The sequence below is a fragment of the Micropterus dolomieu genome, linkage group LG12, assembly GCF_021292245.1.
Source record: "Micropterus dolomieu isolate WLL.071019.BEF.003 ecotype Adirondacks linkage group LG12, ASM2129224v1, whole genome shotgun sequence".
NCBI lineage: Eukaryota > Metazoa > Chordata > Actinopteri > Centrarchiformes > Centrarchidae > Micropterus > Micropterus dolomieu.
Genome location: NC_060161.1, coordinates 9016346 through 9037987, shown reverse-complemented (window position 1 = coordinate 9037987; position 21642 = coordinate 9016346). Strand labels below are relative to the sequence as shown.

Here is a 21642-nt window from a genome sequence, read left to right as displayed (position 1 = left end):
GCTGAATGCCACCCAGCTGACCATCAGCATCCAGAGCAGACCTCCCCAGGCGGTGATGATTATGATGGATACCCGGGACCCGCTCTCCCCCAACACGTTACCTAACACCTACTGCTGGCTATTCATCAGCAGGCTACCGCACCGGGGCTAATGCAGTTAGCAGAGCAGACATGGCACACAGGAGCCCACTGAGGGAATAGAGTGCATGGGTGTATATTTTCATCTAATGAAATGTGGCTGCAGTGATTTATTCTCTTTGTGACCAGTGTTGAGCTGTCGCAATGAAGCAGCATAAGATTTTCACGTGTTTCTGGAGCCTGGAGTGTGCCACTGAAATAATTATAGACTTTTACAGAGTTTAATTATACTCCGTTAATAACTGTATCAACTTACAAGGATTTTATAAATACATTGATCAATCACAGAATAAGCTGTAATCACAACAATGAGATACTGTCACCATTTAAATTTATTTCTGTGAATGTGCTAGCAAAAGGTTTCCTATTTACACTTGTTTCTCGGGGGTAGAACTGCACAACAAGCTAAAAACACATTTGACTTAACACGGCCTTGTTATAGTTCATATACAGCTAGCGTGTTAGCATGCTAGTGCCTGTGTACACATTCAGTGGATATGGAACAACAGTAGCTTTTAGGGTCATGTTTCTTCCAATAATCACTGTCCTTTTATACATCTTAGTGGCAGAAAAGTGAAACTACTTAAATTTGAATATTTAACTAAAAAGAACAATACATGTGTTGCCAACTCTGTTGTATGGTGCTTACAAAGTAGTGTACAGTGGGTTTAATTTCTTTTTCTCTGAAACCAGCTGCCTGCTGCTTCTGGAATCAACTCTAGACTAAACCATACAGTACAGCTGTGTACAGCTTAAAAACAAAATATTGAGCTAAAATGGTCTAAAACGCTCCACAGAGTGGAGAGGAATTAAAGATTAAATCAATATTGCAAATCCTTTTCGATATTAATGTATTGATTTAAAATTTAATGGCAAAATGAGGAAATATGGCAATTAATGCCAATGGTTTATTCAAATTGATACATTTATCAACTGATTTTATGAACATACTGTAAAAGTCTAATTATTCTTTTGCCACACTTCATACCCAAACTGAGCAGTAACGAAAAAGTGCAATCAATACAAGAGAATTGTAAGGGGATAGAAGAAGAAGAGCACAGGAAGTGCATGTTAGAGGTGTTATAAGAGGAAGTGTTCTCAGAAGAGATGAGTTTTCAAGAGCTTCTTGAAGTTAGAGAGGGACGCCCCTGCTCTGATGACGTGTGAAGCTCGTTCCACCATCGTGGTGTCACAGATGAGAACTGGGATTGCTTTGAGTGAAGGGATGGCAGAGCCAAGCGGAGTTCGTTGGAGGAGCGTAGCGGCCGAGAAGGAACCTAAGTTTGTATTATGGAGTTTAGGTAGATGGGTGCAGATCCAGTAGTCACTCTGTATTCTAGCATTAGTGACTTGAATTTGATTCTGGAGGCCACGGGGAGCCAGTGGAGGTCACTGAGTAATGGAGTGACATGAGTCCTTCCGGGCTGATCAAAAACCACCGTTCACACTTCTTCCTGCTTCCTCCAGCATGTCCGTCAGTCGACTCTTGGACCCAGCTTCACTGTGTATTAAAGCACATGTTACTTGCACACTGTCCTTCTCTCCACCTTCGCTCTGATGCTGACAAGCTCCTCCGAAATAAACCAGATACATCTCAAATTTGGTCAAACTATATGAAAGACTTGTGGATATTCCTTCTGATTCGTGCTACCTATGGTCTTTAAATAGCTATATTTAAAGACCATAGGTAGCACCATAGTATAGCAGTGGCTACTGCGGTTGGGTTAAAGTTACTCAACTATTGGGATAAGTGTGGGTAGTAGCAGCTTGTTACCATCAGCCTGCCTACAAACATTTCATTAAAAAACATGGCTGTGTGTAAGAACTGCAATCAAATTTGCCTGTCTGATGAGTCTGAGGCTAATTTGGTGGTCGAGCATCAGCATTGCTGTGGGAACCGTATAGCCGAGTGCTGTTGTCACATCAGTGCCGGGTGCCAAGTGGGTTTGAACGGGATCCAGATAGGGCCAACCTGCAGCAACCATACTGGTCTGAAGTAGTTTGTGGTGCAGGAACTATTGCGACATCACAGCCTAATATGGAGCTGTCAAACTTCTATGCAGTTCTGGCTGATGAGGCACCGGCCCACCTATCAGATGCTGCAGTGGTCCCACTTTTACCGGACCAGGATGCAACACCATCTGAGGAACCGAGCAACAGTTTTCTTCTGTGGGGTTGAGGAATGGAAAGTAAGGTGGAGAGACACTATCCTGGGCTGGGCTGTAAACACTAGAAAAGATGGTGAGACACCACATCATCATATACTCTTACAAAACCTTCTGCCTCACCTGGCACCAGTCTATCATAGAGGCGCTCAGTGTCCCAATTAGGAGTTCATGCACTTAAAGCAAGTCTTATGTTAGGTTTTGAATGTAAATGCAACAGATAACAAATTAATTGTTGTTTAACTTCCAGAGGATTTCCATTTCAAGAAGCAAGTGCTGTAGTGGTTCCCAATTTATGATAGAACATAGATAGATTAGGACAGAAATATTTGTCCATTCAATTAACAAATGTGTATTATAATTAATCTAAAAGCTATCACCATAGGACATAATGTTATAAAATGATTAAAGTTATGAGGAATTCCATGAACATGGAACCTGACAGACACTTGTTCTCACAAAGGACATGTAGTATGTTGGAGCATCGGTTCAAGTCCAGCATGGACTACTGCCGAATGTGCCCTTGAGCAAAGCCCTGAACCCCTAACTGCTGCACAGTGGTTACCCACTGCTCCTAATTAGGATGGGTTAAATGCAGAGAAACAATATCTCCTTGGGGATGAATATCAAAAGTATGTTTAAAAATTATATTCCCCCGCGGTTCCTGTAGCTGTTCCTCAGATATTGCCGCTCGTGTCTCACACTGATGAAGATGGGTCATGCTCTCCAGCCAGACACTTCTTGCCATGTTTCCAAGCAACTAATAATCCTCTGATGGTTTTTAACCGACCTTGAGCTTGGGGAAGAGGGATTCATTACATTTCTTTCCACGTAGAGTGTTGATCATTGAGTGTTGAGGACTGACACACTTTTCTGTTGAGTGGGAGTATGTCTAAGTACAGATGAAGGAACTGCAGCTAGCCTAAAAACATTTTGGTTATTGCAATTGGGTGATGATTTCATTTGTAGAATTTTCCTTAGTTCAACTTTGGCCCACCCTACTGGCCTTAGTTGCTCGGGCAGTTTCCCCGCAGATTGAGGCCTGTTATCCCCCCAAATAAATGACTTTAGATAATGTGGTTAAACTATTGGCTGTTTAACTGATCTGATCATCTGACCGCTCATGTTGCCACTGGATGATGTTTAGCAATGTCACCGTGTTCCCAGAGCTCAACAATTGCTTTGGTGGCTACAACATTATCATAAGCGATGGGAATGATGGTGTAAACCATGCAAATTACCCTTTAAAGGATAAGTCATGAAAAAACAGTAGCTGACACAGCGACCTGCTGGCACACTTTTTACTCTGCAGATTTCCCCAAACCAACTTGCATCTCTTTCATTCGTGCAACAACTATGAACAGTCAGTCAGAAAAGATGGCACTCTGACAGATAATAATATGCTCTAACTGAAGTTTGTGTTGTCACTGGTTTATTAGAAAAAATATATGTAATTTGGAAAAACTTAAGTATAACATTTCTTATTTTATATCCCAAGAAAACTAAGCTACTTTTAAAATGTGAGAGGTTGCCGACACAATGAAAGGCCCCAGCCAGGTGTTGAAGTCAAACCCAATATCGCTTTGAGTTGATAGTGCTAACAACTGTGCTACTGTGCTGACTATTTGCAAGCCAAAGATATGATGTGATGACAGGAATTTATGTTGACGTCAAAGGTTTATGTACTGTATGTTATGTGCTGCCTATTTGACATTACTGGTCCTTGGAAAGAAAAATGCTACTAAAGGCATGGTTAATTATATTAAAAGTCAACAGCATTTACACCATCATTGGACACAACAATACAACTGAAATTCTTCAGGGTAGGTCAGTAGCTTCTTAAGGCAGGATGAAAAAGGTTTCATTGCAGGTCAGGCTGAAAGATGGATTAGCTGACTTGATATATTTTGCAGCCCAGACTTGATTGTGGGTTAGGCAATAGCTGAGAGGAACAGTGCGCAGTCATCATACCAAGATTAAAGTCAGTTAAAGTCAGTGGTGGATGAAGTATTCAGATCCTTTACTTAAGTAAAAGTACTAATACCTGACTGTAAAAATACTCTGTTACAAGTAAAAGTATTGCATTGAAAATGTTACTTGATTAAAAGTATGTAAGTATAATCAGGAAAAATTATAAGTAAAAGTGCTCACTGCAGTATAAAAAATGTGTCCTGTGCTTGTTATACTATTAAATATATCATTAGATTATTATTACTCAGGCATTAATGCAAAAGCAGGATTGTTCTTCTGCAGCTGGTTGAGGTTGCTGTTTTGTATCAGACTGCAATTAATGACTTTATTCATTAGTCTGCTGATAATTTTCTCCATTAATTGATTGTAAACATTTTGAAAATAGTTAGAAATGCTGTCACAATTGCCCAGAGACCAAAGTGACACCCTCACAACGCTTGTTTTGTCAGTCCAAACCTCAAAAATACAGTCAAAAAACCTAGCAAATCTTCAAAACCACGAAGGGTTTTTACATGAAAAATTGCTTCAACGATTATCAGAATAGTTGCCAATCAATTAAATTTTCAATTCAATTCAGTTTTATTTATATAGCGCCAAATCACAAGCAGCCATCTGGCTCGACCAATTAAATTAAATTCAACTAACTGCTGGGTAGTTTAATTTATAATAAGACATCATATTTTTGAAACTCTTTATTGGTTGTGTGTGTGAAAATCTTACTTTGTAAAGTATCTCAAGCTGTCAGATAAATGTAGTGAAGCAAAAAGCACAAACGGCTACCTACCTCTGAGAGCACAAGAAGAATGTGGCATGAAAAGAAAATGCTCAAGTAAAGTACAAATACCTCTAATTTGTACTTAAGTACAGTGCTTAAGTAAATGCATATTGCTGAGCTCTTATTTCAGGCCTGGTAAGGTTGATGTGTATGTAAGTAATACATTTTTCGTCTTCTTCTGCGCCTAAGCTATCGCAACCAAGAAACACGGACCCAATATTTTAAAATTCAATCCATAACCAATAAAATACTTCATTTCAAGAGACACTTTTCAAATTACACATACGGTCATTTAATCCACTGTTAATATAAAAATATAAGTTAGTGCAGCTTTAAATAGAATGTGAACAAATGTGGCAGCTGTTTTATAAGGAGGGGAGGGGCTCAGAATCATCACCTTCTTGTGACAACAAGCTGACCTGGGTCTTTAAACTCTCACAACTTTAAATGTGAGCAAGTGTGTATTGAAGTGAACGATCGATTGGAGATACAGTAAATTGATCACCTAAAAGTCATTATGTGCAAAATCTTAATGTGATTATATAATTTCGTTTATTCTGATCACTTCAGAAATTAGATTGTTTTAAAATAGGACAATGTGGATGGCGGGTGGCGGGTGGGCAATCTAGTCACAGTGTTTCTGTTCTGACTTCTACCACCACCACCAGGTAACTACTACCTGCACTGTGCCTTTTCACCATGACTCATGCACTGTAATTATTGACCAGGGAGCATGTGGATAAGCAGTCTGTACTGATCAGGCCTGCGTAGACACAAGTTCTTCATGGGTGCAGTATGCATGTGTGTGTAGGTTAGTTACCAAACACCACCTGAGCACAACCCTGGGACATCACACACACCTCCACAAACAGCTTTAATGAGTGTGTTTCCACTCAACACTGATTCTCTCCCCCCCCAGTTTCCACAGGCTGATATTTCCATGAACACACAACCACACATACACACACAAAGAAATCAGGTAGAAGGAAAAGAGAAAGTACAAAGCAAATCTTTTTTACACTTATTATCTGGAACTATTTAATATAATAATGTTTCTTTTTTGAATTCCCCAATCCTCACTTCTTTTGTTTTTGGTTTTTCCTGCAGATGATTCATTCTGATGAGCCACAGCTAGCTTGTCTATCCATAAAATACATTAGCCAAGTAGCGTTCGCTGCTCTGCATGAGTTTGGTTTTTTTTGGTGACTCAGGTTTTCTTTCGGACTCTGGTGGGGAATAAGATGAATTAACATTTCTTTTAGGTCAGTTTCCTGTGACAAATCTTTCCATTTCTTGTTCTGTTGGTTCTGCTTCTGATTACTGTCCACCTAGGCACTTTGTATACATTTTGAGCCAACACAGGCAAGAATTCCTAAAGTGCAGTTCAATGACCAATGAGTAAACGCCATTAGCTAAGACTGTGAAAGAGTCAAAAGCTTCAGAGTAAATGGACCTTGCGTTGAGACTGTTTTGTCAATAAGTTTGGATGTCTTTGATAATCTTGCCTTTTACTCTTGTGCTATCGCCACTAGAGGATAAACTGACATGAAATATGCTACAAACATTCATATTATCACAGCTGGTGCAGGCAGGGTAACAGGAATACAGGGCCAGGACGCATTGCAGACACCCGAGGCAGAGCTGATGCAGTTCAGTAGTTTATCATTTTATATAGGGACACTCGCTTAGGGGCAGGTGAGGCAGGCAAGATTAAAAACCAGAGAAGACATTTCAGAAAGACACACAGATCCGACAAAGAGCAGGCGAGAATCAAAAGTCCAACGGTCTGGCAATAAGGTCCACATGGTAACAGAACCAGGGAACTGTCACATAACATAGGACACTTTGGCAATAAGTGAGTGAAAAAGGGTGGTAAAGTACTGCAGGGCTGATGAGGGAGAATGGAAAAAGGTGAACAGGGAAGGTCAGATAATTTGCAAGGTTGATAAGAGTAGTGGGAACAGCCTGGATGAAACAGAAACGGTGGTGCACCCTGTGATGTACGCTGGCGCACTGCACTGCACAAGTTTCACTTTAGCTGTTAGGGAGTTCGCATTTAGTCGCTCCAGCTGGTATAATTTGCTAACAGTGATGAAAATTGACTGCCACCTAACTGGTTTATACATGGCATTTTGCTAAAAAAAAGAAAAAGTGTGCAGAGATTTAAAAGGTTCGAGAGATTCCCAAGCGTCAGATCTTAGCAAATGCGGGTGCTGTGCTGTATGCCAAAGCAGTTGCTGATCATCACTCTAACTTTTCTTTGTAATTTTCTCACAATTCCAAATCTTGTTTAAGCTTTAGAGGTCTGTCATTGTGTTGGCTTGTATCTTTATAAGGAATACAACCGTAGCAAAGCTCAAAATCTTAGAGGTTCACCTCCAGTACATGCTCACACTAATAACTAATAACGAAGATGGATCATGGGTCTTCATTCCTTCCCTCATTTTCTCCTAGGACATTACACCACTGTATTGCAACATTATCCACAGAAAACAGACAAACCCTCATGCAACGATACAAAGTTCAGAATGAGGTCACTGACGAACAATGCAGTAAAATGTGAGAGAAATCTATATGCATTATGTTGCTGATAGATCCGTTCCAGATGAGACCATCTACCGTAAGGCTTTCTTTGCTGAGTTATGGGGGCCATTATGACTATGGAAACTGTTATAAATCTGGACGATAATTGAGATCAAGACAAGCATCTTTCATGAACGGGAAACTGAAAGCATCCACAGTTGTGAAGCAAAAAGCCGAATTTCCCTGGGAGACAACTGATAGAAAGGAGGGCATTGTTTCTCCACATTTTTGTTGTACAAACTCAAATATGTAAATTTGTGGTTCAAACTGTATAATATGCTTAAAGCGCAGGAATCCAAATGGTTCAAGCCATGAACATTTTATTTGACAAAAAATCTTTGCAATGCCATTTAAGTCAATATTAAATAAATACAAATAAATAGATATGCCTATGAAGTAAACAAACATGGCTATGAAATAAATTCTGAAATAAATAAATGAAGCAATTAATATATATAATTCATTGTGGTTATAAATATGAGTCAATATATTTCAAAAAATCAAAAAATAGGTATTTGTTTAAAAAACATTTTTCAAATGACTATTTATTTTGACTTTTATTTGCCAATGCCACTTTTATTTTCCAGCTGTCATTCGAATAAATGGGGCATGGTTATCTCATAAATTCAGACCTACGCAACATGACAAACACAGCTTCTGAGACTAACAGAGGCCAGTTGGATGACAGGGAAGCTCTGTCCTATTAGTTGACTCTGAGTATAGAAGCACGAAACAGTGGTACCTTTTTGACAACCACTACTAAATTGCGCTGCAGTAGTGCTGCAGCTAATTTGGACTGAAAAACAGCCAATCATTTAAAACTAGAGGAACTGAATGAAATGTTATGCTGTAACAGCAAATACAATTGTACGATTGTGAGCTCTCATTTTGGTTTGCAGTCTTCTCCCTCTATATAAATAAAATTTAATTCAATTGACACAACATCACGGTTGTATTTCAGTCTGCCCGGGTGAATATCTGATATTGCCGTAGCGAGAGCATCAAGCTAGCAGACAGCCCACCTTTAGTCCAAAATAGCAGCAGCATACCTTTGCTGCTGTGCTCTGATGTTGAATGGAATGACCAATGTAAGTTCTTTGCTGGGATTGTTGGTGTTTACACCTCTAGCACAGCATAGCTAACTGAGCTAACAAGCGGTTAGCTATGCTAAATCCATCAGGAAACGTACCCAGAGTTAAAGCAGAGCAGGATGCCAGGGGTACCAGGAGCCAAACCCAGGAAGAAAACCTTCCCTTAATTCACTGTCGTCAAACTGACCTTTGTCAGTCTCAGAGGCTATGTTTGGTTATGCGGCTTTGGTCTGAATTTGTGAGAGAACTTTTAAAACACCTATTTAAAATAAAAAACTATTTATTTATTGAACTATATTGACTAATTTCTTTATTTATATCTATTTTTATATATTCATTACCTTGTTAATTATTTCAGGATTTATTTTATAGCCATTTTTTAATTTTATTTCATAGGCTTATTTATTTAATATTGAAATGAATATTGCATGCTAAAGGTTTTACAAATGGAGCAAGTTCACAGGAGAAAATCTGAAAAGTCATGTCCAGCTGCCTCCACAATGCTGACCAATTTGTTTGTTCTCTTTTTCACCCCGGGTACACACTGACCCTTCTACGTGATTTCAAAGAAATAAAAAGTGCTGCATGATCCCCGAGCTGGGATCTCACATCATTTCCATTTAAAGTTTTCAAGGTGACACAAACTTTCTTTCCAGCTGGAGCATAGAATAATTTTTTTTTATTGCCTTGTCTGATTTTCCAGAGGCCGTTGGCAATGTACTGTTTTTTCAACAATGTGCTTTAAACCAGGCTGTGGGTTTTCCTCAGAAGGTCTTGCATTTCACTGGTTATTGGTTCCTGATATTTTACAATGAGTGTAAATGCGCAACAATGCTTAAAACAAAGATGTTCAACATTTGGATCAGTCTGATGATATGTCCGCTCTTTTGGCCCCGCTCACTCCTACTGACTTTTGACACATTTATCTCAGAAAGAATTGCACTCTTCTGTAACAAATTCCACTGCTGAGCCACATGTCAAACTTACAATACGAACAGAGATAATGCCCCTGAGATGGCAAATAATCCCTTCTCATTAAAACAACTCCAACTCTGAGCTCATCTGCTGATATTGTGCATGATATTGTTTTGCGTGCCAGTCATCATGCACCATTTTTCCTCTGTGGGGGTGGAAAGAAAGTCAATTATGGCCTCACTCAAAAACTGATGACTGTGGAAAAGGATGCAAAGTTTGCAGCTAAAGCTTTTGGGGGGGGGGGGGGGGTCAGCTACACAAAATCTCTTACTAAAATAACTTAAAGTATGCTGAGATCAGCTGATGACAGAATTGATCACGCTATTGATTTTTGTTAAGGAAAAGGGACTGAAAAAAGATTTTATCATAATTGTTTTTAATGTTCAACCTCAGATTTATGAAGTGGTCCGCTGTTAGGCATCATGTGTTTGCTCGGACCGTAAAGAAAAGTTTGAAACCACAATTTGGTTTCTTCAACTTTCACTTCTTGAGTCGCACTTAAGTCACTTTTCATAAAATTGATGTGCTCTTAAATTCCCCTTTCATCAACTGACCAAAAAAACATAAAAGAAATTTTTACGTGCTACCGTAAACTTTCAAATGTTGAACTCCTCATGCATGAATGGTTCTGATTATTGATGAGATAGCAGCATTAACTAATTAAGAGTCCAATGTAGGCCGTTTTTCTTGCACAAGGATTTAATGAATGAAAATGAAACTGCTGTTTTGTCCAACTGCAATTAATATTAGACCAGTGGTGACTGAGCTATATAGTATACTATTACATAAAATGAAAATACATATAGTAAAATTAAACAATTATTAACAGTTTACTATTAGATTAAAATTAAACCTTTTATCTAATGTCATAATAATAAAATATACTATTACTCTTATTTAAACTAGTTTCTCCTCCATGTTGTAGTAAGAGCCTGTGGAAAGATGCAGATTTCCACTGCACAGGATGCCAGTATGTGCTCTAGCAGCACCTTCCCCTTGTTCTGTTTTACTAAAGTTCAGTCTTGTTTACATTACGTTTGGATAGTGTGGGTGCTGCTGGTGTATCGTGAATCCGTCCCTGGTTCAAAAACTACACAAGCACCAATCAAGTTTTTTGTGATGACTGATCAGTGTTTTAAAAAGCTATTTTCAATGTCAAATTTTCAAAACATCTGTTTCAATATTTTAAAACGCTTTGATAATATTTTAAGACCAATGCAGAGTGTACAGATACTGGGGATAAATAATTTGTTAAACTTTGTGTAACTTGAACATTTTTCACTGTGCTCCTAAATGAAAAAATTAAGGAGCACAGTGCTCCCCGGAGAAAAAGGTCAGCGTAGAGCCCAGCACTAGTTGGCCTTTTCCTTAAAAAAACAACTACAGCTTTTGTAGGAGAGCACTGAATGCAAAGAACAAAAAATTTACTGGGAACAAGCCTACTCAAGATTACAGACATCAGGGAGCATAAATATTTTTCTTTCATATTAGACAATATAATAATTTAATTGAAATATAGAGTTTTGTATTATTTATTGTAATTATTTATTAACCAAAACTTAGATCGAACATAGATGCCAGTAAAACTACAATACTCTCTCTTGCTACTATGTTTTTAACATGTCAATAAACAGCATGGCTCCACAGAGAGAGAGAGAGAGAGAGAGAGAGAGAGAGAGAGAGAGAGAGAGAGAGAGAGAGGTGCATTGACACAAGTTGCAGTACCACTGTCACAAATCTAAATTAAGAAAACAATATTTAAGCCGACAAAACCAAGCTCGGAAGAAATGAGCCTACAGGGCCATAAGCAAACAGCAGTGAACTCAACAACAACACGCACAGACTACGTTTTAGGGATCCTGACTCTTTCCACAGAGATGCTGCAATGTAAATGTAAATGCTTCATATTTGTATAGCGCCTTTCTAGTCTTTGCGACCATTCACCATTTACACACATTCATACACTGAACCCAAGTGCCCAAACAGAAACTAACATACATACATGGAACAGCCACCAGAAACAAGTCAGGGTTCAGTATCTTGCCAAAGGGGGGGGCACTTTTTAAACAAGCTTAGCAAACTCGTCCTGGGGTGTGGGTGTAGACCTATTTTGGGATTCCTCCTGCTTCACCGTTTGGGTTGGTGGGCACGGTGCTTTCCTCTTCTCTTGGGAGGCTGTTTGGGTTAACTAGCACTTAATTGTAAATAGGCCTAACCTGATCTCGTGTGATATTGGATTCGCAAGATCACACAAGATCATGTGAGAATCCATCTTGACAGGCTTATGCGCTTGTGGCCGAACCACAGTGGTTCGGGCCAATCAGCGTCCTATGAAGAACTGGTGGCTGCTTCGGATTTGGTTTAGGTGTGATGACAGCGAAAAGTGAAGCAACTGTTGAAAACAGCAACGGCGGTTCCTAAAGAGGTTAGCATAGATGCTTCTGCTCCAACTGTCTTCAGCTCTCTGACTACATAATATGCCACTGATTGAAGTGAGCCCATGATTGACCTGTCTCTGCAATTTCTTTTAGCGCTGTGCCAGTGCTGGAGAAAGGTCTGGCTGAACCCGGTTTCCCGTTTATGTCTGGTCTCTAATTTGCATCATACCTACATCATACCTGAATTTATATCATGGGCAGCTGCGGCTTTTTTTATATAAGTGTAAATAAATTCAGGCATCAAGGGGCTAAGCCCAGGATGCAGTGATGGTGCAAAAAAAGCCAATGGCATTCTTATACTAACAGCCTACTTTCTGTGAGCCAGACTAGGCTTAAACTATAGCAGTAGGAGAAAAGCTAAGGTAACGTTACTCTGTTAATGACCTGCCACACATATTGACAGCCACTGTAACTTGGGTCTGGCAGCTCTGAACCATCAGTGCCATTCAATCCTGTAAAAGTGGCAGAATCGTCACCAAAAATTCAATGATGATACTGCTGTGTTCAGAGATTTTTGGTAAAAGACTTGAAGCTTTATTAACAGTAACTAAGGGAGGGTGGGACTAAGGAAGAGTCTATTGACCTCCTGGTAATTCCAGTTGTTTCGCAGTTGTTGGGATCTTTGACAGAGCCGACGTGAGTAATGAAAGTAATTTAATAAATAAAATAACCAATTACTTCTGCTGTTGAGTAAATTAGTCAAGTAATCACTCTTTCAAAGAGTAGTTAGTAAAAGTATTGATATTTTTTAAGTAACTTGCCCAATCTCAAGGAGGCAATCAGGTATTTGAATCAGTCATTTACATTTATTCATTTAGCTGACGCTTTTATCCAAAGCGACTTACAATTGCTATACATGTCAGAGGTCGCACTCCTCTGGAGCAACTAGGGGTTAAGTGTCTTGCTCAGGGACACAATGGAGGATGTGTCACAGTGGGGGATTGAACCCCGGTCTCTCAAACCAAAGGCATGGACCATCGCCATTGCATTTCAAGAGCATATCCAACATTTCTTCAAACCGGTTTGGTATTCTAATAGAAAACAAAAATGAATATGCACACCTCCATAAAGTAACTCCTGGATTTATTTGCACACAAGAAACAGCTGGAACACTTCTGCAAGAACTAACCTGAAATTGCTTTGGAAATGAGGGTCACCCTCTTTCTTTGCCATTTAGATTTTCATCTATTTTTGCTCGGCACTGTCAAACTCTGAGCTGCCAAAGAAAATGATTTATTTTTCTGTACAAACAGATTTATTTTCTCTTGTCTTCTTTCAGCCGCTCAGGAAATTGCATTTTTATTTTGGGAGGATTGGGAGCATCAGCGCTGACCCCTGCAGTCATCATCTGTATTCAGACTCTCCCAGGCCGGTGTTTGCGTGTGTGTGTTTGTGAAATAAAGGCTGGAAGACAGTTTGTGTCAGGTTTTTCTGTCGTTGTCGCTTTGCTTATATGTTATCGAAAGCATTCCGGTGATTTCCCAGAACATACGTCCATTTGAGCTGGAGGGGAAAGGCTCTCTGTCGCTCTTCCTCTCCTCTTGTGGGATTTGTTCCTGTTGTCCCCGCTCTGTGCTGACACTGTGCAGACACACGTCTGTGTTTTCTCAAACATTTGCTGGATGGAGGGAAGCCATTAAACATAGCTCTGCTCACAAACAGCCAATTGTTTTCTGGATCTGAGGTGATGGTGAAAAGAAAGCTTTTATCTCCTCAACTGAAGATTCTGGAAGCATAATGCTTCTGGCAGGGCAGACCTATGATGCATTGTGCTGCAGAATAGCCAGACCTTTAGCTCTTTAGATCTAAAAAGTGCAAGAAAGTTGTGTGTAGACTTAAAGTGTTCATTTTGTTAAGGTTTCGTCAGCAACAGCGGTTTTTAATCAACCCAGAAAGCATGGAATCCTTCAGTCGTAAGTTTAAACATGAGTGAGGGTTTTCTATGACGACGTCGGTATCCAAGTGCTGTGAGCTGATGTGCGAGCAGAGCACAGTCTTGTTCAGGTATGGCCGATGGCCCGGTCAGGTTTCTTTCCTTCGTGTTTCAGACTTGTTTACTGAGCGGCTCCAGACGAAGAAGCCTGAGGGCAAAGTCCACTGAGACACAGCGAAGAATGAGCAGAAATATGCCCAGCCTTTATTTCTGCTCACTGTGTGAGTGTGTGTGTGTGTGTGTGTGTGTGTGTGTGTGTGTGTGTGACTACTCCTGATTCATATGTGTATGCATGCCTGCTTGCATTTTCTACAGTACCTTAGGCACATTATTACTGTATTACATAATGCATGAATGCGTGTGATGTGTGTGTATGTGCATTTGACACAGTATTTTGACATTTTGGGTGCCTCACTTGATTTGCCTTAAAACAATGTGGTCCAGATAATCTGTTAAAGTAACCTTTCTGATTGTCTGACTACGCAGGAGTCTTGCCCCATCTGATTTTGTGGTTGGAATGTCCTCCCAGCTGATGGCCAAAACTATTCAGATAGGATCCAGTTATAATAGAATAACAGCTCTGAAATTCTAAAACCTTTCTAGAAGCAAACAACATTCTTCAATTTGTTAGTACAAGTCTAAAATATATTGTCTGTCCTAAGAATGGGACAGCGGACATGTGCTTTGGCAATCTGTCTTCCGGTGAAGTGGACATTTGAGCCAGAAAATTGCACAAGAGGAAATCTCATACTGTGTCTAAATGCATATGGTTCATCATCTGGGGAGTATTTTTTATTGCAAATGACATTGAGATTTTATGATTTTTTTTTGTTGTGAGGAAATTAGAGGACAGATCAGTTTTCAAGATACCCTACCGAAGTGTTGGTTACTTGGTGGTGCTAGATTAAAAGTCAGGATGTAAGAAACCACCCTCTCCATGAATGTATCCACAGCAAGCTGATCAGATTGTATTTTAGATATTTTTCTGAACCAAACTGTTGAAGATGAAGGAACCAACTCACATGGAAAGCCGCTAGCTTGAACTGACAGTATTATCTTTATTGAAATATTCTAAACACATTTTTTGTGCTCAGCCATACCAGTTCTTTTGGGTCCATGAGAAATAGGGGGTGTGTACATGCAACTTGTGCACCTAATGCCATTGGTTGGGGTGTTGCTTCTCGTTTGGAAGAGCAGGGTTTTATAAAATTGGATGCGAGTTGAGACAAAACCAGACTGGACTCCCCTCAGCTTTCAGGCAGCCTCCCACTGCAGATTCAGAGAATAGTAGAAGTAAAGCATGTGGTGAACGTGCCTTCACGTGAGCAGTTTAGTCACTCGGCTGTGTCTACAGGCTGGGATCTCAGTCCCGGTCAGGCCGTGTTCATTGGGACGCTGCTGAGTGCGGTCACTTTGCCTGCTAGAGCTAGAGCTAGTGCCTTGCTAAAAAGCTGGTAAACACTCCATCGGCACTCCGAGCTTCCAGTCTGGGCAGAGTCAGCTAATATGACCACTAGCTGCACAGCTAATTGAGCTAACTTGAAAACAGCAGCTAGTTAGCAGCACTTGCCAGGTACTTTAGCTACAAGTAAAGCTAACTATCCATCAGGACACTCCATAAGTCATTGAGAGTTGAGCATAGCTGAAGCTGTAGAAAAACAATTTACAGAATGCTGCATTAAATTCACCTTTATATAAATAAAGACATTTCCTCCATAAATTGGTGCAGAAAATGTCTCCAGAATGCAGGAAATTAAGTGTTTAATGCTCAAAATCCTTAAAAGTCCCCACCACTTTTAACCACAAAGTGATGCCCATGGAGCTGAAGCAGAGCAGCTGGAAGACATGAGAGGGAAAACCAGAAAATGTGTTTTCCATAAAATATGATCTGGTTATGTTTTAGTACAGTAATCATTGATACCCGGTCCGGCCCCCAGAAACAGTCGGGCAACGTCATATAAACCGAGGAAGACTTTCACTTGACTCAAAATTAATACACGCCCACGAGTCCAGGATGCAGGATGAGTCAACATTTTTTATTGTTTTCCAAGAAATGACAAACTCCATTGTTGGGCCAGATACTGGCATATAGGTCATATTAAAACACTTGCAAACATTGATTTTGCCACAAAATTAATTCCACAGGTATCATTGTTGCCTTTCAGACACTCCTCTACCAACACACAAACATGTGTCTCACCAACACTTCTCTCTACTGGATTCACTCCCTTTCTCGTACAGATACTGCACACGCTCCCTGACCAGTCTGTTAGAGAAAGCCCTTCAACTATGTCAGCGCTGACCACAGGAGTTTCCTTTCAGATGCTGCATTCTGCTTTTGTGCAGCACCATGCAATTCAAAATCTGTATATTCACCACTTTTACAGTTCTACTATGACAGTACTTTTGTAATATGTTTTTATACTTTTTGGTTATTGTTTAGACAACGCTGGAGATGCATAGTTACAAAGGGAAAACCTGGGTCCTGCAGACAAGTTGTGACCAGCTTGGCTCAGAAACAAATGAAAAGGAACTGAAAATGTCAAAGAGCCTGAGGGAGGTTTCACATTCTAAAGCAGACTAACTAACTGAGTTTGATGCACACCTATGAGGTACATGAAATAAATGATTCCAGTGTCATGCCCACAAGCATACCTGGGATCACTGTCAGTCAGTCTGGCGATCAGTCCACCACTTTGGTGAAGATCAATACCGACCTGTCGATGTTGGAGCTATTAGTTCCAAGTCAATTAAAAAATTAATTTGTTCATTTTCAGCAATTACTTTCTTAGAGTTGAATCAAAAGTGGTGCAAAAATGCATTGTATTTGTCACCCAAGTTTGTAGCTTCAGTGCACAACTGTGCATATTAGATAGATCTTTTATTTTGACATGAAAAGTGATCTTTGCTTGGAAGAGGTTAGTTAGATGGATTTGTTTGGTTTAGACATTCATGATCCCAGAAGATGAATCCTAATGACTTTGGTTATCCCCTATCCATGTAGCGCCCCCTGCAGCTCAATCTATTTAATAAAACTGAAAGCTTTGGACAGCCTCAACTGTACTTTGTGTTTAGTGCCACTTAGCAAATGTGAGCAAGCTGTGGTAAACAGCCCTAAACACCAGCATGTTAACATTTTCATTGTAAGCTTGCTTACATGCTTATGTTAGCATTTAGCTCAAAGCAACGATGCTTAAGTACACCCTCAAGGCTGTAGGCTGTTTGGTCATTTTAAGTGGAGGTTGCTATTGGCAAATTTAAGCTGCTAATCCATCTTGTCAGCTGTTTGGTTATTTAAGGGTGGACTGCATACATACTGGAAAAGTACAATACAAAGAAATATTCACAAGAAATGAATGTCTTTAGTATTTTATATTAGAGGCTGCGTGGTGCAATAAAAAGTACATAAACTAAAAATTGACAGTGGTTAGGTGTCATCCTTCAACAGCGTTAAACAGGAGTTTCAACAGAACGGCTGCTATAGCCAACATACACAGGACATAAAATGTACAGGACCAACAACGTACAGATGAAACACACTGAAGAGATAATGGAAAAGGAAGAAACCTCAGGAAGACAGTACACAGATCAGAACAAGAGGGAAGATGTATCTATTTATGTGTCCCCCTCCTTCTCCATCTCACCATTAGACTGACTAGAGGCTAGGTTGTCTCTGATTGGCTGTGCTGTGGGGTTGGTGCGAGGCTTGGAGGGGGTTGGGATGCTGCGGGTGGATTCCCCCCCTGGGATCACCAGCTACCATCTGCTGGTAAGGTAACACCACCGGCGGGGGCCAAGTGTCCAGCTGGGAGGACACTGGAGACCACCACAGCGTGGACAGACACAGGCTGAAAGCCATTAGACTTCATCAATAAAAGCCTGCGCTCCTCCAGCTATGTGATTCACAGGGTAATTGGAAAGTTAATTACTGCTAGGGTTTATTATAAATTGTTTATTCTGAATTAGCGCCTTAATTACAGTCTACAGTTTGAACAAGTTCAAAAGAGAATCGAATGATATGATTGTAGATTTGAGAAGATTTTGCCCTCTCAAAGGAAATCAATTTATTCTATTTACTCCACCTCTAAATCCCAACCGGTGTTTCAATCTCAATGATTGACTTTTTTAATGTAATAAAGTATTCAGTGTTTCTCCATATACTCGTCTCTAAAACCACTCACAGTTAATATTTGCTTTGTCTGTGTCTGCTCCCTACAGGAGTGTGAGAAATTGGAGCCATCTGCCTCTTTTTAGGGAATTCATTACTGCAGTACTGCAGTACTGGGGTTAAAAGGACTACTTTTTAGAAAATCTGAATCAGCACTGTATAAACCAAATATCTAAAATGAATGAAAACTTTTGCATGGCTTATTCCCTGAAGATGATAAATTAATGTAACATGCATCATGGTGTAAAAGTCAAGATAAATCAGTATAGAGAAACTCTTAAGGGTTGGTAATTTTATTAAAATGCTTTTTGCAGCAGGGGATGTGTGCATAACATCCTGTAATATTTGCATACAGACTTCTGAGTATGTGTGGTTCTCTGTTGGGATTTTAATTTCCTGTAATACCACACCAGGGTTCAGGTGTCCATGGTTGCTCAGTAGTAATTTTAGAGGGATTCTATACTATCTTGGGCTGATTTTAAACCCCTTCACCTATAGTTTTCCACTTTTCATTTTCTCATTTTTGGAAAAACAAAAGATTGATACCATTCTGTTGTCTGTATTAAGTATGTAGCTGGAGTTAGGACATGTTAAAGATAGCTTATCTCAAAGATGGGACACAGGGGAAAACAGCTAGGCTCTGTACAAAGTTCAGAAACAGGCCAACAACTCCTATAAAGCTAGTTTATTAACAGGTTCTATCTGTAGAGGTATTGGAAGATGTTTTTCTCTTCAGATAAAGTCAGGGTAGCTGTTTCTCCATGCTTCAACTCTTTATGCTAAACTAGGTTAACCATATCCTTTAAGTTTTGAGTTTGTTGGGATGGTTGTATAAGAAATGCAGCTGCTAAAATAATCATCAGATGATTACTGTAGAGAGGAATGCAAAATGTACAGACAGAAATTAAACTCAAGTCACTCACTTAAACTGGCTTTACCCTAAACTAGAGTTCTGCAACCAAACCCGAACCCAGGTTGTAGCTAAAACAGTAATTTTTAGTAAAAGTCTTCTCTACAGTTACCCTCTGGTGTATATTAGTAGGGGCCTTTAATGTCCAAAAATGTTGCAATTTGGTTAGGTTTAGGCACCAAAACTACTTTGTTAGGTTTAGGAAAAGATCAGGGTTGGGGTTAAAATAAAGGTATTAATGTCACTTAAGTTTCGTAAGTTAAATAACTTGTGTAACTTATGCAACATACGTAACCTCTGTAACTTAAATAAAAACATTAAATGTTAACTTTTTGTTTCACACGGGAAAGGAACACTGATCTCCTGGGTGAAAGTCTGGATTCTGGCCCACTGTCCACCCAAGCTACCTCCTTAAATAGACTTTTCTGTTAAATATCCTACACCTGCCAACGGGTCTTGACGATGCGTCAGTATATTTTTAGGCCACTAAAGAAACTTTACCCTAAGCATGTGATATTGGACCCAACCTCTCTAAAATATTGTCAATATGTTATTTAAGCCATGCAGTTATATTTTTATGTATCTTCATCATTATGGATCATGCATAAAATTAGGTTATTATTGATGTGTAATTCATGCATGCACTAGCTCACTTTAATAAATACACCGGCATGCATGCTATTCTGTCATCGCTAGTGAAGTATAGTGGTGCAGTATCATAAATTTCACTCACTTTTACTCAAACATCAGAAAAAAGCAAACTTTCTTGGTCCCATTCAGGATGCATGCTTCATCGCCATGATTCATTTCAGATAAAGCACCAGGCGAGACACTGGAGAAGCTTTGTACGGCAAGCAGAACAGGTTGGGGGGGGGTGTGTGAAAACGTTGCTCCTTTTTGTGGATGTTAATGGACCCCTTTGGCAAGTTTTGGCCATAAACCCTTTATTTTTTATTTTTGTCAAATCAGAGTAAGTAACCCCTGTGGCTGCCATAGTGATGTCATCATGGCTCAGAGACCAGGACCTTTTAACACCAAGCCTGCGTTACAAACTCTGGAAGTGGAGTTTGAAAGATGGTGGGATTCTGGTATTTGGTGGTCAGATATCTGTAGACTCTCACACCCACTAAACTCAGAGTTTGAATTTGCTCCTCTCTGGCCGTTGATTCAGGGTCCCGAGGGAAAGCCAAAACATATAAATAAGAGATCTTTTGTTCTCCCTGCCATGGAGGCACTGAATGCAACCTACCTTATTTGCACCTGCTACTGTTGCTGCTCTTGGCACAATTGTTGTTACTGTGGTAAACTACTGGTACTGTGTGGTATTCTTAACTGTTTTGTATTCTTAATGCTGTGACAATGATAGCTGTGGTGGGATTCTATCTTTTGGAGAAATGAAAGACAAATTTCCACTAAGGTGGACAATGAAGTAGAATCTAATCTAATTTATATTATTACCAGGCAGGATGAGTCAAACTAAATACACTATGGGTTGCATTATGGGTAATGTAATACCCATTATTTTTGGAGCATGACATGGACTTAAGGTCAGGGCATCTGGCTTCTGCTGTGTTGATTTTAACCATTCCTTTTTCAATCTGTCTCTTGTACATCCAGGCTATAACAGGATATATGAAAGTGCAATACTAAATGACTGGAGTGATCCTTTAATGTTCGCAGTTCAAAATTGTTTGATTATATAACCAGTCTGGATTGAGCCATAAGCATAATTGCTTTTTTTGTTTAAATTCTTTTTTTTCCCCTAAATATGCTTTGGTATTTATAAGTCATTACAATAAAGTACATTGAATTGAAAAAACAAAACCATTTTAAATACCACATATTGGGACGTTTCATTTTTTCCCCCAGTCTCCAGGCTATATTCCCATATGGACCGTTTGTCTATTGTGTCCAATAGGCTGTATTAAAAATCTTAGGAACCAAGCTGTGTATGTTGTCTCTATGGTTTTTGTTGAGGGCTTATTTCTAGCGTTCTTCATCGTGGCGGTGAGCTGCTCTCTCTCTCTCTCTCTCTCTCTCTCTCTCTCTCTCTCTCCAAACCTGCAATAGTCGCTTCACCAACTAGGAAGCGCGCAGTCACCGCTTTCCGCGCGCACCGACCGACCGGCCCCTGAGCAGCCCCGTCTTTGAGCAGCGCTCTCTCTGTCTCTCTCCGTGGACGTTATTCGCTACCGGGTTTTCTGTGTATAGATGTAGCTCGTAACCGGAGCTCACAGTGGGAGACTGTTGTCGCCTTTTCGCCATGGAGGACTGCTGTTCCCCGGACAGCGAGAGGATGGAAGCGTGGCTGGACGACCACTTGGAGTTCACCCACTCCTACTTTATCAGGAAGGCGTCAAGGTAAAAGCGGACGTAGTGGGAGAGACATTTAACCTGATTTTCTTTATTTATGTGCAGCCTGATGAATGGGAGTGCAGTATCCAGAGGGAAGTTTGCTCTGGTGTGCAGCCCCACACTCAGTCAGGAACACTTGAA

The 21642-nt window shown here is 40.0% G+C and overlaps 1 protein-coding gene across 3 annotated transcripts in view; it reads left to right on the top strand.

Annotated features, from left to right (window-relative positions):
* Positions 1-21642, top strand: part of pde5ab (phosphodiesterase 5A, cGMP-specific, b) — a 98065-nt gene that overhangs the window by 7218 nt on the left and 69205 nt on the right. For 2 of the 3 annotated variants that reach the window (XM_046065103.1, XM_046065101.1), the window contains exon 1: positions 21263-21507. The exons of the other annotated variant lie outside the window; for it this stretch is intronic. In XM_046065103.1, the coding sequence (XP_045921059.1) occupies positions 21410-21507 (98 nt within the window). In that variant the 5' untranslated portion in view covers positions 21263-21409. Of the gene's footprint in view, positions 1-21262; positions 21508-21642 lie in introns of those variants that run through there. 3 annotated transcript variants of the gene reach the window in all.